This window comes from Rhipicephalus microplus, chromosome 9 (genome assembly GCF_043290135.1).
Source record: "Rhipicephalus microplus isolate Deutch F79 chromosome 9, USDA_Rmic, whole genome shotgun sequence".
NCBI classification, from domain to species: Eukaryota; Metazoa; Arthropoda; class Arachnida; order Ixodida; family Ixodidae; genus Rhipicephalus; species Rhipicephalus microplus.
This window is the reverse complement of record NC_134708.1, coordinates 54891183-54912475: the sequence shown is the minus strand read 5'-3', so window position 1 is coordinate 54912475 and position 21293 is coordinate 54891183. Positions and strand designations below refer to the sequence as shown.

General features: G+C 47.6%; 1 protein-coding gene and 1 long non-coding RNA gene across 2 annotated transcripts in view; one reads left to right on the top strand and one right to left on the bottom strand.

Moving 5' to 3' along the window:
• LOC119165058 (protein tyrosine phosphatase domain-containing protein 1) overlaps positions 1-21293 on the top strand; it is a 126541-nt gene that overhangs the window by 92154 nt on the left and 13094 nt on the right. Inside the window, exon 5 of the mRNA XM_075873678.1 lies at positions 4432-4453. Within this exon, the coding sequence (XP_075729793.1) occupies positions 4432-4453 (22 nt within the window). The remainder of the gene's footprint in view (positions 1-4431; positions 4454-21293) is intronic.
• The window catches only part of LOC142771806 (uncharacterized), a 578925-nt gene continuing 576140 nt past the window's right edge, over positions 18509-21293 (bottom strand). The window contains exon 2 of the long non-coding RNA XR_012886164.1: positions 18509-18871. This is a non-coding gene — a long non-coding RNA (uncharacterized LOC142771806). The remainder of the gene's footprint in view (positions 18872-21293) is intronic.

Here is a 21293-nt window from a genome sequence, read left to right as displayed (position 1 = left end):
CCGGTTAGAAGCCTCATAATGCACATCGGACAATGCACATAAGGTAGCATTGCAGTGCGTGTGTGTGTGTTTGTGTGTTAGTGCGTGTGCGTGTGTGTCCTTGCGTGTGCGCGTGTGTTTGTGGCTTAGGAGGACACACTATAATCCTTTCTGGGCTGTTCTAAATAAGCGTGACCTTCCAAAATTGCACGGCCGAGGTGACGCCAGCCTTTGTACACTCACGTGCAGCCCAGTATGGCGTCGTTTTTTTTTTCTCCCGTGAAAAGATATTGTAAAGCAACGTTGAGGACGCAAGACTCTTTTTTTATTTCCGGAGCCTAATCACCGCTATCCAGGCCGTAGTGGTGGTGATGAGTATGTGGAGATAAGAAGATGAAGCACATGAATAAAGCCCACAATATATATATATATATATATATATATATATATATATATATATATATATATATATATATATATATATATATATATATAACAGAGAGAAGTGTATACCTAAGGGCTCGTATTTTCGTGTTTTAACACAATATTAATGAGATATAACAGACAGTAATGCCAAGGAATGTACAGGGGAAGTTATTAGAACGTTACCATATATATATATATATATATATTATATATATATATATATATATATATATATATATATATATATATATATATATATAAATATGTGTGTGTGTGTGTGTGTGTGTGTGTGTGTGTGTGTGTGTGTGTGTGTGTGTGTGTGTGTGTGCTCCTCATGGGAGCCGCTAGTATCCACTCTAGGCTTTGGTAAATACTCGCGACCCCTCGAAAATGTGCTGTCGAGGCAGCACCGTCAGTGCGTCGACTTTTGTACTCCCACGCCGCTTATCCCCAAAAACACTGCCGTGACGCTTTCTGTCGAACATATTTGTATGAAAAGGTCTATAGAACTCTTCAGCCAAGAGAGGGAAGAGCTCTTTTCAGAGATGTTGCGCGTGAGTACAAAGACCGACGCACAGCCGAGGCAGCGACATTTTCTGGCGGCCTTGTATATTTAGTTTGCATCTCACGGGATAAAATTAACGGCGTCCCCAGGAAAGCTTGATTGGAAAAGGGCATGTATTAGAAACACAGCAAAGCGACTTGTTAAGAGAATGCGTTTTTGGAAAGGCGTTCTCTGTTAGAGCGTTACTCTCAAATGTGATTGAGACCTGAAGAGCGAGCAAAGTACACGCTCTGTCAGGCGTGAGAAGAAAGAAAACGCGAAACGAAATCTGAAACAGTTCGGACCACGGCGAGAACAGCGCCTGCTTTGGCGGATCGATCACTGGTGCTGACTGCGAGACCAAACACCGCCTTGACAAACGTCGCTACAACCTCAACCGCAGCCTAATTACTCGGAGGACCCGAGAACATCAAAGCGCCACGCCATCAAGAACGGCAAAGTACGGGAAACAATTTGGGCATGTGTGTACCGACAGCCCTAGGTTAAGTTAAAGTATAGCTTCAATTCGCATTTGCATTAGTAAAAGCGTTTTGCTTTTCTTTCACGTAAGCGACACATCAGAGGCACCACCTAGCAAGACGGCCTTTCCATCGCCATAATGGCTGTTCTAAACATTCATTCTTTCCTAGAAACAGTCTTTTCCAATGAGGTCGCTTATCTCTGTTTTCATCCCATCTTGGGATTAAACGCTGTTTGTTCCATTTGCAGCGTCATATGCCTTTTGTCACATGTAACACTGGTTTCGTATTTATGTACCTCTAGAATGTTAATTTGGTAAGTATCGTGCGTTTGCTATTGAGATATACTTTTTACAACCTTGTCTCTTACCCCGCTAAAGCTCCTGTAATGGTTGTTCCAGTACTTGACAAATAGGTAAATGCATGAATGAATACAAGCTGCCGAAAGCGAACAGGTTACGCTGCAGTGAAAACAGTGTGACAGCCGTTCCGGTGTGGACACGATACTGAGCTCCCGAGCGAGTGAACAAGCAATCAGTGTCGGCGTACGATCGACAACAAAGGCAGCTGCTTCTGCGGCACGAACTCAATTCATCTCCTCCGTTGGGGCATAGAGTCCGCCTTTCGAGTCGTGCTCGGGTTCCCACCACAGCGAGGAGAGATGAGTGTGTGGAAAGGGGGAAGGGAGATAAGAGAAGATCTACGAAGGGGTCGTTATACATAAGCCCAGAATGGATACGGCGACCCTAATGGACTCCGCATATCCTATAGAGTCCGAGTGGGGCGAGATGTACAGTGCTGGCTGCCGTTGTGCACAACGCGCGCACCGACCGTACTGGCTCGTTCTTTGCGGGTCAAGCGTAAGGAGCGAGTGTGGTTTCAGAAGAATAGCTTCCACAAAGAAACGAAAGAATGAAGCGTGGTAATGTAGGTTAAGAATGCATCTGAGCTGTGCAGTATGAGACTTCCGGATGATGAATAATTTTCGCGAATGCGGTCGTTGCTCGAAAGGATGCTGAAAGGTGGAGCTATGGGCCGATGTTGTAGAAATGATGCTAGAAGAACACGAAATGTGTTTGGACGGGGCTCGGTTCTGAAGGCATGTCCATGGAGTGATAAAAGCGTCACACCCTCATTATGGTCAGCTGCGGGTTCATTTGTGGAACGTTTCCGACATTGCTGAATGGAGGTCCCCTGGTCTCTGAACCGAGTGACAACTAGAGACGCGCCCTGAACAATGTTCTAGTATACGCTAACGAAATTAGCCGCTGCGTATGAGTATTTTTGTTATATTTGTCTATATAACGTATTTTTGTCTATACTCTAATACGTGGTGCTTATTTGTTCCAACGGCCCCGCCACGGTGGTCTAGTGGCTAAGGTACTCGGCTGCTGACCCGCAGGTCGCGGGATCAAATGCCGGCTGCGGCGGCTGCATTTCTGATGGAGGCGGAAATGCTGTAGGCCCGTGTGCTCAGATTTGGGTGCACGTTAAAGAACCCCAGGTGGTCGAAATTTCCGGAGCCCTCCACTATGACGTCTCTCATAATCGTATGGTGGTTTTGGGACGTTAAACCCCGCATATCAATCAATTATTTGTTCCAACAACAGCTTAATTTGGGCGAGTTGGTTTATCTGGTATCAAAGCAACAGCGCGACAATGGTAGGAAGATACCCATCCATTTTGTTTCTTCCTACTGTTTTCGCGCTGTTCCTACTTTGCAACAATTATTTGTTCCTTTTGATTATTTTGACAGTCTTCATGTTCCGGTATTGATATTGCCACATATAGTTGTGACGTGGACGAAGGGAACAGTCGGCGTGCACAAAAAAAAAAGACTCTTTATTAGGCCGAACTTGTGGCCGAGAAACTGAAGCTCAGACTACAACAATACACACAGGCACAGATAGCGGCGAACAGAGCGTATAGGGCGTCGATCAACTGACAGGCGGTGATGCGCGTCGGCATTTATACATGCGCCGTCGAATATTCCAGCGTTATCGCTAGCGGCCACATAAGTCCCAGAAGAATCTGTAATGTTTCCGTTGTGCGCGTAATCGCATCGCATGGTTGTACGATTATATCGCTCTTCAGCCAATGGGCGTGGTTGCGCAAGGCAGCACTTACACGTGCAATGGAGTGATAAGAAAACTTGAGAAAGAAGCGTGGCAGTATCCTTCATTTAGGGACTTGAGAAATTGAAAACACATGCGCTGAAAATATGTATACACATGTAAAATGTCTTACATACGCTATACTAGACGAGACGTGCAGTGTTGTAACCCAACACGAGTGATTCCATGGGACGATTTCCCAGGCTGTGTACCGTGTTTTCAGCGGCACGCGATGATTTACCATGGACACGATATATGCGCTTGCACGTTGGGCAAGTCTGTCCGTATACTCACTGATATTACGGTTCTGTTTTGTTGTTAATACTCTTGCCTGGTAACGTATTTATGGTTCACAGACAGCAATCCTGGTGAGGCCTGCGTATCTGTGTTTTCGCAACTACGACCGACAAAAGAAGAAAAAAGAAAAATGTCGTACTGTGGACGAATCTGTGATAATTAAAGAAATTGACGATGTGAAGAGCACGTGATGTGCTTTGAAAACGTGATGCCGGTAAACGAAGAGCACTTTAAAGCCCGGGCGCTATAGCGCCATAGTTTCGTAATAAAATTCTCGCCTTACCACCGTGCTTCCTTGTTGACTTTAGGTGATAACGTCGCTCTATGTATACCAAGAATAATAAAATAAATTTAGAATTGCATTGTTGCGTTCTCGGTCTTCGCAGTTATTGACCATTTATCATTATATATGCTTATCAGGAACGGTGCTTAATGTGCCAAACATTTTTTCGATAGATCGTTGTTCTTTGTCACAAAGGAGAAAACGCTATAGTGAGATTCATGTCTTTATTTGCTAAATAATCACTTTGTTCCGTTCATTTTTTCCCCTTTTCTTTGCTCCCCAACATGGACAACACTATGGACTGTGCAGTCTTCTTCTACAACTTCGGATGGTAAGCCTCTTATTCTACTGCATGTTTTTTATCAACAATCACAACATGAGACGCTTTCACAAACATTGCGCATTACGACTCGCGTATCAATGACATCGACGAAGCGATGAGATTGCTTCATAAATATTGGCGTTTTGTAAGTTTACATGTCTGCTAAGCGGCTTTCCTATTTTTGCACGCTCTTATTGGCTAAATCTTGACAGTGAGTGGGCTGGCACCAATAGGGAACTCCTGATTCGAACGCTGTCGAATCAGTGCACACGGAAACGAGCAGTCTATATTTAGCGGGCACTTACAGAATATCGACCTCGTTGTAGGGAGGACTTTTTGTTATAGGGGTAGAATGTGTCATGACATGGACTAATTCGAAGTAGCGGTATTGCAGCAGAAATGAACAAAACCAGCATTGTGCAAAACTCACCCGTGCCACTGCGGGCACGCGGTGCATTACAATGCGGAATAAACGGGGTTTAATTTATTCAAGCCCCCCCCCCCCCCCCAATAAAACCTTACTCTATTGAAACCTATAATTACTGTTATGAATCACATAAGAAACGTCTGCTATAGATATCCAGATATCATGATGATAAGTTCTAACATTGGCATGCAGATGTGCTGCAGTGTGCTTTTTTCCGTGCTAAAGCCTATTACCCAGTTTGCGCCCATTACTGGAGAACCGGTTGTAGAATGGAGTACCGACGTATGAAATTTCACTGTATGACCGCCACTGAGAGTGGGAAAATTCAATAAAAATATACGGTAAACAGGCTAACAAAATGCTTCGTATTGTACCGAATATTACATCAGTTAAGAAGCACGAACATTGTGCCGCGTGAATTTAGTTACCTTACTTTACATATGAAGGCATTACATAATTTCTATTTCTACAAGTTCTACTCTGTACATTGTACCAAGTTGAAAGTGGCTAATACGAAGTTGTTTAAATCAATCAGAAAACTTTACAAATGTTTCAGCCAATCACGCTCAGTCGACTGCCATGACGTTACGGCGCATAAGGTTTTCGTTTCAATGTCGGTGTCTTTCTTGAACAATGTTTTGTCACACAGAGACACTACCGCATGCGCAGAGCGGTTTTTTGAGGGTCGCTTAGATACGGACTTCTTGCATTGTTTTCGAGGATAGTGGACGTAAACTGGAAATCAGCGAACATCTAAAAGCTGCGTTGCCAGCCATTCTGATCTTCACGAGAGAGGGAGAGAGAAAAAAAACGCAATAATTTCGTCTTTGCTGTGGTCAATGGAAGCAGAGGCCGGGACAGTGGCTCTACCGGAGCGCCCCTTCGCCAGGCCTCTGGTCTTGGTTCTTCGCACCCAAGACCCAAGACCCAAACTCCGCCAACACGTTAGGTCAGCTGGAAGGAAGGAAGAAAAGGAATCTAGCTAGCATAGGCATGAGGGAGATATGCGTACTTTGTTATGCACTCGTTTGCTGGAAATATGTGATTGTTTGCAGACACCTTTGCAAAATATATATTTCATCACTAAACAAAGAAAAAAGAAATTAAGCGCTCGTTTTTTTCTCCTAAATGAACACGACCTTGATGAGAACCAACCAACAATCGATCCAAGTAGGGGCATAATTTGTAGCAACTACAATGTAAACGTGAAGAAATTCAAATGAACTTACCGCCGGCATGAATCAAACCTGCAACCTTCGAATGACGCGTCCGATGCTGTACCAATTGAGCAACGGTGGTGGTCAACCCCCCTGTCCATTTTACCGAGTACGTGTATATGTCCATTTGAACCGATGAGTGTTAAAACGCAACTATGACGTCGACTGTAGAACACTCTTGTTAGGGGGCGAACCCTCCTTATGGTCTAGAGTGATCCCGGGGGGGGGGGGGGGAGTGGGGAAGTGATTTTAAAAGAAAAGAAGAGAAAATTGGGCCCCGTAACTGTCTCTCAGGGGGAGGACACCTCAACAGTAGCTCACAAGGTATGGGGGTATAGAACAGATTAAAACGTAAAGAGATAGAGAGAGAGGAAGGAGAGAGTGAGGCAGAGGGACAGCGAACGATGGAAGTAACGAGAAGACTGGAAAGATGGACACGGTTTCAGGAGTCCGAGGACGGGGCACCACTGGCGAGAGCTCTTGTCGGCGTCAGGAGATAGCGTAGGTCAAGTCCAGTAGGCCAGAGCTACGCTGTCGTCGAAGATCGGCGTCAGGAGATGGCGTAGGGCCAGCGCAGCCGGCCAGAGCTACGCTGACGTCGGAGATCGCGAGGGCACAACCGGGCGGCACGAAATCCAGCGAGCGAGTCTAATCTTTCAGTCCCCTTTGCCATACCCGTACAGAGTATAGCATGCCAGCGATATATAGACGCCGGAAAAACATCTCATTTTTTTTTTCTTAATAAAGACTCTCTCTATCTCTAGTATTTTATAGTTAATTATTGTAACCTTAATTTCTTTCAGACTTCCGCACTTAATGCCAGACGTTCACATCCCTCGCCTACAGGTGCAGTAGGACATCATCTAGCGCTTTCTAGGCTGATGACTTTTAAGTACACGATACCAGGATATACGTTTCCGTGACGCATGAATCGCAAAGTTTCCCCAACACCAACATTGTGAGGTAGATTGTGGAAGCGGGAGCATTAGCGGGGGGCGGTGATCGATGGTCTCTCCACATGTGTCTCGATCGCTTGAGCGTGTCAGCCGTTGTTATGATGTGGCAGGTGTGTGCATTAGTCAAGGCTACACTCCGACCCACATATAGACGCGATAATGTTTTTTTCCACCCCGAAGTGCTTGGCCATATCTGCAGTTATGACGAATCTATAGGTTACTGAAGCGATGGTTGCAGTTGATATGGCTTCACAATATGAACACTGCGTTTGAGCTCTCGCGCAGCGCCTACTATCGGTAGCTGCACGAGAAAGCCTCAAGAAATGTGCCCAAGAATCAGCCAAAATGACGGAAATGCTCTACTGACCAACTTTGTTTATTATTTTCGCTCGTTTTTAAAGGAACCGGCAACAAATTTTTATGGTACCCATTTTCTTCAGCGCAATGGGCAGCTCCCTGGCCAGAGTGCATAATCTAAACAAATCTCTTTTGTATTCCCTCTCACTGTGTTCTCCCATACTATGCCGCATTCTTTCAATGTTTGCGATTTTACATTATGCCTGCAGTTGAAGTTAGCTGATAAATTTGTTGATATTTTACTTGCTTGTGTTATGCGTTCTTGTACTTTTTCTGTTTTACTTGCTTGTATTTTTTTTTTACATCACCACGAGTCTGCGGCCAATCTACTTAGGGTCAGGAATCCTGTCAAGCTGCTTTTTAGCAGCTTTTAATTCCTGTCCCTGCATCTCTTTCACTTTTTAATCTGATTTACATTTTGTTTTGTATTGACCATTGCCATTGTATGAAAACAATGAATCACTGTACTTTAACATGATTGCTGAAAAAGATCGCTAAATAAACTGAAATTGAAACTGAATTATAATGCAAAAGGTTCAAAGCAAGTACGCATGCGCATATGGCTGCAGTGACCGTCCGTGCGTCCATCCACCCATCCGTGCGTGCATCTGTTCATGCGTCCGCACGTCCATCCGTGCATCTGTCCCTGCGTCTGTCCATGCATCTGCCCCTGCGTCCATCCATGCGTCCTTCCGTCCATGCAGCCATCTGTGCGTCCGTCAATGCATCTGTCTGTGTGTCCGTTCGTCCATCCAGTCAACACTCCAAGTACCACCATCTCGCATCTTTTCATCATATATTCCGCATATAGAAGCACCGCTCCAGCGGACATTCCAAAGACTAAATGAGAGGTGGCACACGCACACTTTCTTACGGCTTGCGCTTCGTGTCTACTTCCCACCTTTAATCTCCTCGAGTTTATGGTATATACTAGTTCACCGCATTCATGGCACTGTGGCCCAACGCTCGCTAAACCTTTCTAAAACCAAGGAGGTTACGACCAGCGAGTATAACGTAGCAACCCTATCTTGTCAGATACTGCTCAATGTACATGCCGATGGATGCTAACGGGAATGAGAGACAGGAGAATTCGGCTTTTAGTTAACGCGCACGCTGCGAATTTTTCATTGTTCAACAGCGCACAGGAGAAATCTCCCACCGGCACCACCTTGCAGGTCAAAGCGTAAAACTTGTTACACACTACGAGTACGACTACGACTACGACTACTACGAGGGATGAACGGGTGCCGCTTTAAGGAGCTTCGCCCCTGAAACGTCATCGCAGGGCTGCTAGTCAAGCGTTCGTACCAGTATATATACGTCCGTGGTTTTTCCTTGCGTGTGCTCAAGCCAGCTGTAATCACTCGCCACAACGTCACGCCCTGCGGTCACTGACAAGATCCACCAGGAAGCGCGTGTCACAGCACGAATAAAACACATTCGGAAAACTGCACTAGTTATAACTGGACGAACTATATATAAGTATACGATGTACGACGTGGGACGCCATGGCTAGTGGTGTAAGATATAGAACTGCACAACGTTGCCAGTGTAGTAACGCACATCCCGCTTGCTCTTGTGCTGTACCGTGTATGTTCATAGAGGTAACCATTTATTCTACGACTGATTTCGTTCTATTTTGTTTCATTTACGTCTATTCACCGTAGCAAATGAACCCCAACATTCGCTTTTTGATGAAAGTTTTGAACCTTGTAGGGGGCGCTTCAGGAACATAGGCCAGGAAGAAAGGGAAAGGTGTGACTACTTTGGAAACTTGTTTCATCTAGGGACTTTGCAACTAAGATGATGGCATCGCCACTGTCGGAAACCCACACATGTGCAGATTATCTGCCGAGATCTGTCTATTCCGAAACTGTTTTTGCGTTTATTAAATTGTGCACGCTTTAGAGCACGATGCAACGGGAGAGCCTTCAACTGCCCTGTGTGCGTATATAAAAGTGGGTAACAATTTGGAGTACTGGGTACTCTCCTATGGGAGAGCATAAAGCCGTCCCCTGAGCACACACACTTGATGAGGCCCTGTCGGCAATGCGTTTGGAAACAAAAAAATTGCCCGCAGCTTCCCTCGGGGGAACACTGAGGAGGATGCGGAGCATATAATTGGTTAACGGCGTGTTAAAGTGCGACTTACTTGGGTCGATGGCTGAATTGGTTAACGTGGTTGTGAAATGGGGTGTTAAATTGCGACTTACTTGGGTCGATGGCTAAATTGGTTAACGTGGTTGTAAGAGGGGGTGTTAAATGAGTGAACACGTACACACGTATGCGAAAGAGCGGCGCTGGTCGAAGGGACGTCGATCATTGTGTTTGTGGATTCGTTGGAATTCATTTCACCGCGACCTTGGACGTCGACGCGCCGTACAAACCAACCGACGAGCGGCAACTGAGCGAGCGAGCGCCGACCTTGAGTATATATACAGCGCGACGGCGCATGCACTGTCAGCTGTCGAATGTTCGAGAAGGGGGAGAAGCGCAACGGCGCATGCGCGCGCGTCAGCTGCCGATGTTCTCGAAGCGCGACGGCGCATGCGCGCGCGTCAGCTGCCGATGTTCTCGAAGCGTGACGGCGCATGCGCGCTACATTATACAGCTAGCGAATGTTCGTGAAGAGGAGAAGCGCACGCGGTGTGTAGAGGAGGAAGGGTGCACAGATGGTGTAGGAGTGAAGCGCGCGCGGTGTGTAGAGGAGGAAGGGATGCACAGATGGTGGAAGAAGGAGGAGGAAGCTTGCGGACGGCGCCACACTACAAGCCTCGAGTATTAGATGCTCCGCATCTAAAAAATGTCTATCAATTTTGAGTGCTTAGTACTCAACCATGGGAGAGCAGTAAGCCGTCCCTAAATAAGACTATTAACGGAGTGTTTCCTCGAACAGGGGGGCTTAGAAAAAAGTGGGTAACGATTTAGAGTACGAGGTACTCTACTATATGGCTCAACTGTTAAAGACGTCACCGCAGCGACGCGCTCCCAAAAAAATCAGCCTTGGAAATACATGTAAGCGCCGTTAAGTGTGCTAGCAGGTTGCAAACAACCCAATAACCTGAACATTCATTCTGTCTCAAGCAAACAGTCTTTTTGTTTTCAAAATATTCACTTGAAAACTGTAGCGAAACGTAAGTACTTAAAACAGACGTAGTACATTCTTCTTGCAAATAAAACCTTTTAAATAAAGACTGTGAAGCTCATTTTTATAGGTGGTTTTTGCTCGGGTCGCACGGGATTCACGGCTGTTTATGTGGTAACCTGGTGCAGAGATGCGTACGCTATGATACGTTGGACACCATCCACTGAACAGATAGAGCTGCATTGGCCCATCCTAAGCTCGCTGATATTAGCCGTGTGGGGCACGCAGAAAATAGACGCTCTTAGACGCGCGCCCTGGTCGGCCGTGTAGCCAGGATAATCCGCCCACTCATGCCGGGAGGAAGACGCTCCATCTCGACCGACCCCGTCCCATTATTGCTCTTTTAGGGGCGAAGCTCGATCCTTATGTCATGGGTTGCGCGTCCGCGATGTATATATGTATGCACGTATGTATGTATGCACGTATGTATGTATGTATGTATGTATGTATGTATGTATGTATGTATGTATGTATGTATGTATGTATGTATGTATGTATGTATGTATGTATGTATGTATGTATGTATGTATGTATGTATGTATGTATGTATGTATGTATGTATGTATGTATGTATGTATGCAGGAAGCCACCTCGTCTAGTCCTTTTGAATGCCCGCTGGATGGCGGTACTTCTGAATGACGAATACGAAAAGATGCGAGATGGCAGTACTTGGTGTGTTCACTAGATGTATGGACGCACGGATGGACAAACAACAAGCAGACAGACGGATGGACGGACGGGGCGGATGCATGAACACACGGACGGACGGATGGACGCACAGACAGACTGACAGAAGATTCGCCCCACTCATCATCATTCAGTCCGTCGATATGCCATGATGTTTTTATGCTCAAGTGTTTTGCGTTCTGGCGCGGCAGTCACACTGGATCTATCTAATCTGTGGCATTTGACGTCCCAAAACCACTTATGATTACGGGAAACGTCATAGTCGAGGGCTTCGGAAATTTCGATCCCCTGGGGTTCTTCGAGCTAGATTCACACGCGAGGGCAAAATCCCGCTGCTCCGCGGGCCGAATAGTCACGTGATTCGTTTAATCCGGTGCAGCCGCGGAGACATCGCTGCACAGAGCCGGAGCTACGCTCGTGGAATCCTCGTGCATACCCTCGACTCCTATGCTTATACATAGGAGTTGAGAATGTGCAAATACTGGCAATACTGTTTGAACTCGTGTGGGGACGGAGCAAGTCAAAGTGGACGATTGGGCCAGTTGGTGCTGTATGATGTAAGTATACTACGTGGTAGAAAACACGGATAGGAAAAAGACAAGGACAAGCGCAGCATCTGCGCTTGTCTTTGTCCTTTCCCCGTCCGTGCTTTCTACTGCGTAGTATACTACACTGAGCGAGGTTGGAACGCCTTGTTGCATCGGCCGCTCGGATGTCGTCGGGGTTGCATTTTTCGTCGGGAATGGTGTGCGTCTTGACAGACTGTGACGGAGTGCCCGAGTGCTTGCGGTGTGCAACCAGTGTTTCCGCGCCTTTCTCGGCGTTTTCGGGGGTGTTGCAGTCGGTCTAATAGCAGGCGCAGGGAGTGCCTCTGGCGACTTTCCTTTGTGCGAAAGTGTGACATCCTGAAATTGTCTTTCGATTGTAGATTTTATTTTTCGATGTTCTTCACTTTGCGAGTGCGCTTCCGATGAAGTCCGCGTTCGTGGATGCCTTCGTTACAGTTTCTCTCGTTGTCGCATGCATGAGTTTGTGGACTTGGCTTTGCTCGCTTTTCTGATGTTGCTCAGAAGATGGCTGCAGTGGAGCCCCTTCCAGAGCATTGGGCATTCCTTTCTTTCGCAAGTTGACGCGTCCTGTAGACAGCTGATGCATGGTGAGCTGGTGTCTTGCTTGTAGGGGATAGCTGGTATTGCGCCATCATTGCTAGCATGCTCTTCAGAAAGCTCGGTGAGTTGGTTCAGTATGAACGCTTCTGACAGACAGCTGTGTGCGAGGTTTGATGTATGTATTACTTCTGGATTGTTTCGGTTTTTGGATTGGTGGGCACTGGATGAGGATGCAATAGGTCACGTAACGTTACTAGGTTCAGGCTGCACAGTCTGCGGAGCCATAGAAATAAAATCCTGTGATGAAAAAAAATTGGCAGATCCCACGTACAGTGGGAATCGATGATATGCGAAGCACGAATGAGAAAGGTTGACTTTGAAATCAGCACAACGTTACAAGGTGGAAGTAAATGATGGCGTACATTACTTCCGTGTCAAGATTATCATGTTTAGACCCGTCATTTACATTCGTCAAGTATTCACGTCACTAGATACCAAATTTAGTATATGTGGTGCTTGCAAAACGCCCGTGAGCACGCTATGTGCGTGGTATGTTGTCATGTTCTTACATGACACGTGTGTCAGGATTATCATTTTAGCACCAGTCATACACCTTCGTCATCCATTGACGTCACGTAACACCAAATTTGGTATATGTGGAGCTAGCCAAACGACCGCGAGCGCATCATCAAGGGTCCAATATACTCCAATGCAGCGTTGACGCGCGCGCACGCTGGGCACATGCAGTGACGCTACGTTTGCGAAACGCGAGCACTTCATAGTCTGAAGCCAGAGGAGACGCTCTAGGTGCCGACCAGTGCGGACGCGCGAAGATCGGCTCCTGCTTTCAATAATGCTTTCCTGTGGTATTCACGAATTTGGCGCCAAGTTTTTACTCTCATCGTGTGCCTAAGTTCCCAAGAAATCAGCAGATACCACCTTTGTGCCAGTGAGTGGACTTTTAAACCGTTTTTTGGGACATTTTTACACGGCAACGCCACCGGGGGATTTAGGCCTAACCAAGGAGGCGATTGTCGCCGATGCGCCGGCCCGGCGCCAACGCGACTCAACGCTCTGCGCGTTCCAGTATCTGCAACTGAGAATGGAATACCAAGTAGATGGAGAGGACATCTCTCCAGAGGATTGCACGGAAGAAAAGGGTTGGAAGGAAGCCGAAACGAGACGCTCAAGGAATAAGCAAGCCGCGGTTAGCGTACCTGCTGCCAAGGGTTCGACCGAGGCCGGCGTTGCGGGAGACGCTCGAGCCAGTCGTAGTAGGTATGACACCAAGCATACAATCGTGCGAGCTGGACGCATGCCGCCACTACCTAAGGACTTCAGCAAAATTGTGCTACGACCACGTGGAGAATTAAATATCTCGAGAATTGGCACTGGAGCCGTGGCAGACGCGATAGTACTGGCGGCCGGCGTCAAAGAGGAAGAGGCCATGCAGGACATCATCTGTTCCAACTTTCAGCAGAACATTATGGTGGCAAGCACTCCGGACCAAGACAGAGCTTCAAGATACCTCAAGGTCAAGCAAATTGACATTGGACGCAAAGTTTTCGAGGTTAGCGCGTACGCCGCGGCACCCCACGACACCTGTAAAGGAGTGATTCGTGGGATCCCCGTAAGCGATACTCAGGACATTTTGACCCGAAAGATTGTGAACGCGAACAACCCGCTCGTGCAATCCAAGATGCAGGCTGTGCGACGGTCACCATCCCACGGCAGACAAGGAGTGCAAGAACAGGTTCTTAGTGCCATACGTCGTCAGACGCAGACGTTGGGAAAGATCGCGAGCAGCCGCAGAAGCCCGGGACGCATCAATCACATCGTGTCCAGACATCAATGACAAGCAGCTTATTCCAGCCTACGGGACCCAGAGCATCCAGACTACACAAAAACAGGAAAGGCGGCCCCACTCCAGAGGGAGGTCGCGTTCCAGAAGAGGTTCTAGACCCAAGGCCCGCTTCCAATCACGGGGGCGCTCGAGTTCTCAAGGTCACCATCAGGGTCGGGATCAGCCTGGGCGGCACCCGAATGGCCAGCTGCCTGGCGTTCAGTTCGAGATCACGGCTTCACACCCGGGGAGGACGCTTGCAGTTAAAAGTCGAAAGGCAGCTGGGCTGAGCGAGTGCGCAACGGCGGGGCAGAGGTGATGACAGGTAAGCTGCCAGAGCATGATAGAATTGCACAGCTAGAGCAAGAAAACGCGAGACTTACAAAATCGAATGAGAGGCTATCAGCTGAGTTAAAGGAAATAAAAATTCTTCTCACTAAGCTAACCAGCGCGCAATCTTCACAGCCAATGCCTCAGCCAGTTGATGTCCCTGTGGCTGAAAACGTGGAGGACTCGAGAACCGCGAAAAAGAGGGCAGTCATGGCAGAACACGCGGAAGCCAACCAAACGACCATGCCAGATATGAAAGAGGTGTTTGACACGCTCAGCAAAGTAGTAGCCAATCTTAGCGAGCAGATGGGTAGGCTACAATCAAGCGTGGCGGCACTAGAAGAGCATATGACTTCGCGCATTACAAAGGCCGAAGCATATCTGCACAACACAGCAAGGCCTCCTCATGCACCAAGCTCACCCCTTCGGCCACCAATACTAGTGGTACCAAACCTGTCGACAGGTGCAGCATCAGGCTCTGGCCACCCATGTAATAACCATGATGGCAGCGCTACGTGAAGCATTTCGTATCTGGCAATGAAACTGTAGAGGTTACCTTAAAAAGAAGGCAACCCTGCAGCAGTATATCAGGAGCAGCCAAGAAAAGCCTCATATTATATTATTACAGGAAACCCTTTCACCGCAAGCAACGTTGCCTGGATTCCGGCCTGTAATAGGGGATACTGAAGGGAGGGGAGTCTGCACCTTCGTATGCAACAAACTAACGCACGTAACCCACGACCTCAAGATAGAAGCAGGCCGGTTGGAACACGTCTTGGTAGAGATCGTGCCGGGTACCAGCAACCGTCAGAGCATTTTCATTCTTAATATATACAGCAGTCCAAAGGAACAAAGGCAAGCGTTCAAGACGGTTCTAAAGAAAGCTGTTAATATCGCCGGGGAATGTCCACTCGTCATAGCAGGTGATTTCAACGCCCCTCATCATACATGGGGTTACAAGTACAACACTGGGAAAGGAAATCGACTTTGGCAAAGTGCCACTGAACTTGATTTCATCCTAATCACAGACCCCAGCCTACCAACAAGGCTTGGTACATCTTGCTGCAGGGATTCCACCCCGGACCTTACATTTGTAAGGAACATCAAGAAGGCCCAGTGAATGAACCTTGCTGTAGACCTAGGGAGTGACCACTGCATTCTTGCCACTACCTTCTCCGTGGAGCGTAAAAAGCAGAGAGAATTTCACTTCACAGACTGGGATAAGTTCAGGAAGATAAGGATGGAAAGGGAACAAGATGGCCACAGACAAGGCTTGGAGCAGTGGGTCAAACAGATTAAAGATGACATCAAATCCGTCTCCTCCACCATTACCACAAATTTTCCGGTCGAAAGAATGGATAGCCGGCTCGCTCATCTTCTTGAGACAAAGCAAGCACTACTGAACCGTTGGAAGGGTCAGCGCCTGAACCGAAGACTGAGAAAGAAGATAGCTGAGGTAAACAGATCAGTCGAGGAACATTGTCGCGCACTATCGAGGCAGCAATGGGACGAAATCTGCAACTCCGTCGATGGTCAGATGCGCAATGGCAAGACATGGAATATGTTAAAGCATCTCCTCAACGAAAACACCACCAAAACAAATCAAAAGCATGTTATCGCTCGAATTTTGCATAAAGAGATAGGGCGCACTACAGAACAGCAAGTTGTCCAGCAGCTCGTGCATAAGTGCCTCCCAATCAAAAGAGGATTGGCACCACCAAGTAGACAGTACCAGGGCACGCCAAATCCAGGTCTTGAGGGCGACTTTAACATCGAGGAGATCAGAAGAGCCTTGCATGTTCTCAACGGCAGGTCGGCCCCTGGCCCGGACGGTATATCAAAGAAGGCCCTGCGTAACCTTGATGACGATTCAATTGAAACCCTGAGGGATATGATCAATTCAGCATGGAAAGAAGGCAGGGTGCCAGAGCAGTGGAAGCTGGCCAGCACGATCCTTATTCCTAAGCCAGGAAAGCCCCCTAACTTGGACAACATGAGGCCAATATCCTTGACATCATGTATCGGCAAGGTCGCAGAACATGCCATACTGCACAGGATAAACAAGTACTTGGAAGATAACAACATATATACACACAATATGGTGGGATTCAGGGCAGGGCTATCCACACAAGATGCATTGAAGCTTATCAAACACCAGGTCATTGACAATGAAACCAGAGACGTGAGAGCCATTCTGTGCCTAGATCTAGAAAAAGCGTTTGACAACATCCACCACTCATTCATACTCGAAGCAATTTCCAAGCTTGGTCTAGGGAAAGCCTTCTATGGCTACGTATGGTCCTTTCTTACAGATCGGAAAGCCGTGATGAAGATTGCAGATATCGAGACCGCAGCAATCGAACTAGAAGCAAGGGGCACGCCACAAGCGGCAGTGATTTCACCAATGCTGTTCAACGTTGCCATGATTGGACTGTCAAAGAAATTATCGAGCATTGAAGGATTGAAGCACAGCATCTACGCAGATGACATTACCATCTGGTGCACAGGTGGAAGCGAGGGGCAGATTGAGAGCGCTCTGCAAGTGGCGATTGACACCGTAGAAGACTACCTTCGCCCTTCCGGGCTCAAGTGCTCCTCGAGTAAGTCAGAACTTTTGCTTTATCGGACGGCACGCCGGGGACCAAAGCCCAGGGGATGGAAGCCGTTAAACCAGATTGACATCCATCTCCGTACAAATCAAGGGGATGCCATCCAGAGGGTCGACTCCATCACAGTCCTGGGAATGCTGATAGAGTCTACCGGCGCCAACAGCAAATCTATAGCCAAGTTAACTCGGAAAACAGACAGTGTGGTGCACCTCATACGCAGAGTGGCCAACAAAAGAAATGAGATCAAGGAAGACAACCTCATCAGGTTGATGCATGCGTTTGTTCTAAGTCATTTCACATACGAGGCAGCAATGCACAACTGGTCAAGAGCAGAGTCCGAGACACTGAATGTGCTCCTCAGGAAAGTTATCAAGAAGGTCCTGGGCCTACCCATACATACCAGCACCGAGCGTCTGCTTGAGCTTGGCATACACAACACGCTCGAAGAAATAGCAGAAGCCCAAGAGAGAGCGCAGTTTGCAAGGTTATCTACTACAAGGTCGGGGAGAATGATCCTGCAGGAGCTGGGCCAACACCCAATAGCAATCAGACGCATTTACAATGATATCCCTGACAACATCAGGGAGACTATCACGGTATCTCCTATACCGAGAAACAGGCATCCAGAACACAACGTCGGAAGAAGAGTAGCGAGGGCCAGGACTATACTTCGTCAAGTCTCAAACGAGGAACGAGGGGTCGTATTTGTTGACGCGGCTTCCTACGCCAATGGGAAAGCGTTTGTGGCAGTGGTAGTCGATGGGGCTGGCCATGTCGTCAACTCAGCGACGGTCAGGACGAAAGACCCAATCATTGCGGAACAAGTGGCCATCGCCTTAGCACTCAAGATGGATAACATTGAAGTCGTCTACAGTGATTCCATGGCAGCACTACGGGCGTTCGCCAAGGGGACGGTCTGTGAACAAACGCTGAAATTACTGCAAGGCAAGAGCATAACACATCATCTTCTGAGTTGGTTCCCAGCTCACCTTGGACAAATCAACGATTCCCCTCCCAATCTCAACGAAGCAGCACACGAGGCGGCGCGAGAACTCTCCAACCGCGCCTCCCCGGGGATGCGTTCTACCGGTGAAGGGGATAACCGGGAAAGTCTTACAACATATAACGAGCTCACTAAAGATTTCTACCTGTCTAGAAGGATTTTCCCTCCACCTCACAAAAATATAACCCGGCCCCAAGCACTTACATTAAGGCTTTTGCAAACGCGCATGTACCCTACTTTGAAAATGTTACACATCATGTACCCTGACCTATACTCAAGTAATCTTTGTCCACATTGTGAGGAAATAGCTTCATTAGAACACATGCTCTGGCAGTGCACCGAATTCGCTCATTTATCGCACATCACCTCTGCCATATGGGACAGGACAGGACAAACAACTTTATTTGGTCCTGAGAGGCAAGGCAGCGGGCCAACTATGTAGGTCCCCACCCAGCCGTTGGCTAGTCCCATGTCGGAACAGAGAGGCCATGCCTCTCCGCTCGTTCACGGGCCCTCTGGACAGCCTGAAGCTGGACGTCTCGTCTGGGGTCTGTGATAGCCGTCGTCCAGTCTTCTTCTGTTTTAAAATCCTGTAACGCAGGGCACTGCCAGAGCATGTGACTCAAAGAGCAAAATTCACCACAATCTGGGCAAAGTGGATCAATATCCGGATGAAGCATGCTCAGAAAGCCCCTAGAGGGGTAAGACCCCGTCTGGAGCATGCGGAGCGTGCTTGCTTGTGATCTGTGGAGCTTATGATGGGGAAAAGGAAAAGTCTGTCGCTCTCCTCTGTAACGAGATGTTATCTCGTGAAAAGTAACGAGAGGATCACTGTGGACTATGCCATATGGGAGGCGGCTATCCGCAGCTCGTCCTTGGCAGATCAGCTCTGGGCTGTCCACCAAGCCCGCGAGGCGGCTGAGGAGCTTGGCATCTCAGTCCCCACGTGGGAGCTGCCCGCAACACAGGGATCTGTGTTTTGGAGGACCAAATAAAAGGTTATCCAATTCAATCCAATAGTCTGAAGCCAGGCACGACCAGCGTGACCAGCGTTCATCGGCGCAGCCCGATGGCAACCGGTGCGAAATGCGATATGCTTCATTTCGCGCCGATACGCTACCCAGACGACACTGCGTCTCCCTCTTTTGGTGACGCAGGGACGCCGGAGGTGGTGAAACGCGCATGCGTCAAAGCAACGCAGCGCTGCGCACGCCTGCGAGTATATGGTAGGACCGGTGCCTGGCGTGGCAACGCCGGCGTGACCCGACGGAATGAACGCCGGTGAGCAGGCGCACTGCATCACATCGAAATGTATTGACGTCTTGACTGTGGCATGTAGTAATTTTATCCCATGACATGCATCTCATGATTATCATGAGATGCGTGTACCAGTCACATACCTTCGTCATCCATTGACTTCCCGTAATACCAAATTTGGTACATAGGAACCTATCGATATGGCCGCGAGCGCATCATGAGCGTAGCGTGTAGTCATGTTGTTACGTGACACGAATCTCATGTTAATCATGTTTGCACCAGTATCATACCTTCGTCATCCATTCACGTCCCGTATGCCACATTTGGTATAAGTGAAGCTAGCGAAACGGCCGCCAGCGCTTCATGAGCGGGGCATGTAGTCATGTTACATGACACGCATGTCATGATTTTCATGTTAGGGGCTGTCACTTGTGTTCGCCATGCAATCATGTCACACCATACCAGTTTTGCAACATGCCATGTGAACAAAACCACCGCAAGAGCTGCAGGACCATGAAATGTAAATAATGACATTTATGTATCATACATATCATGATTTTCATGTTATGATTAGTCAAATATGTTCTTCATACAGTCATCTTATGCCATACCAAGTTTGGCATTGATTACCATTATCGAAACGACCAGGAGAGCTAAATGTCGTAGGCGGATAGATAGATAGATAGATATATAGATAGATAGATAGATAGATACGCTCAAAGTCGCCGAAGTTCAAGAAATGCTTCGCATTTAAAACACCTTTTCGAGTCGTCATGGCGTGGTTAAATATTTTCCCGATGTGTCTGTTCGTCTATCAGGAACGCGGTGGCCTTATGAGCTTACGAGGCAAACGGTGAGCGTTAAGAGCACTTGAGGAGCCACGTGATGGAAAACTGGGTGGTGGACAATGTATGCGAGACGAGGAATGAAGAGTGAGGAACGTCTTGTGTTATATGTGTGAGTGATGACTTTAGAACTCTACTGACTTTCGTGCCGAAGAGGAACCTGACGGAAATCTATGTCTCTTGACAAAAGTGCGAGGACTGTGCCGGCTGAGAGCGATTGCCTCCAGATTGTAGGTAATAAAGAAGCCCTTGTCATTGTCCTTAAAACAGGCAATCATCTCTTCTTTCATCTTTATCCATGATTTGTTTGTTTGAAAAGTTTGAGTGAGGTAGAACTTGAAAGCCGCTCCGGAGACGTAGTCGGTAAAGCTGATGGCCTTCTCCCGTTCCGACCACGATGCAGCGGTACTGTGGAGCTGGAATAGGTCGAACCATTTCTGTACGGCTCTATCGTGCGCTGATCCGGTCTACTTGCAGGTGTCAATGTCCGCTGGTAGTGCTGTCATGACACTCACGATGCAGAGTGGGAATGCACTTCGGTGGTCCACGTCCGGTGACTGCGTCTTTATGAGGTCTCCGATAAGGACAGCTGGTTGCTGAAGTGACTGCCAGATCTTCTTCTTGGCAACTTGTGTGACGCCAGATGTGGTAGACATGGCCCGGCTCAAACGCAGTGTTTTTTGATGATGGTAATGATGATGAAGCCTCCATTGGCTCCTGCCGACTCAAGGGATATCACCGGACTGCCTTTTCTGTGAATGTTTTTGTGCAAGTATATGGGACTGCTCCATTTTTTCGGAATTTTTTTTCTCTTGTTGCGAGACTCCACTTGTTCATATCTTGTAGTTTGTAGCTCTCTCATTCTTTCGAGGGGAGGGGAAATCCTGTGACGCAAGAAGATATGCAGGGATGGGTAGTAGAAACTGAGAAGGAAGATGTGCAATGGAATAAACATAGCGTATGAGCCGGGCCACGTCTCCAAGTCATCATAACTTCACAACACTATATATATATATATATATATATATATATATATATATATATATATATATATATATATATAT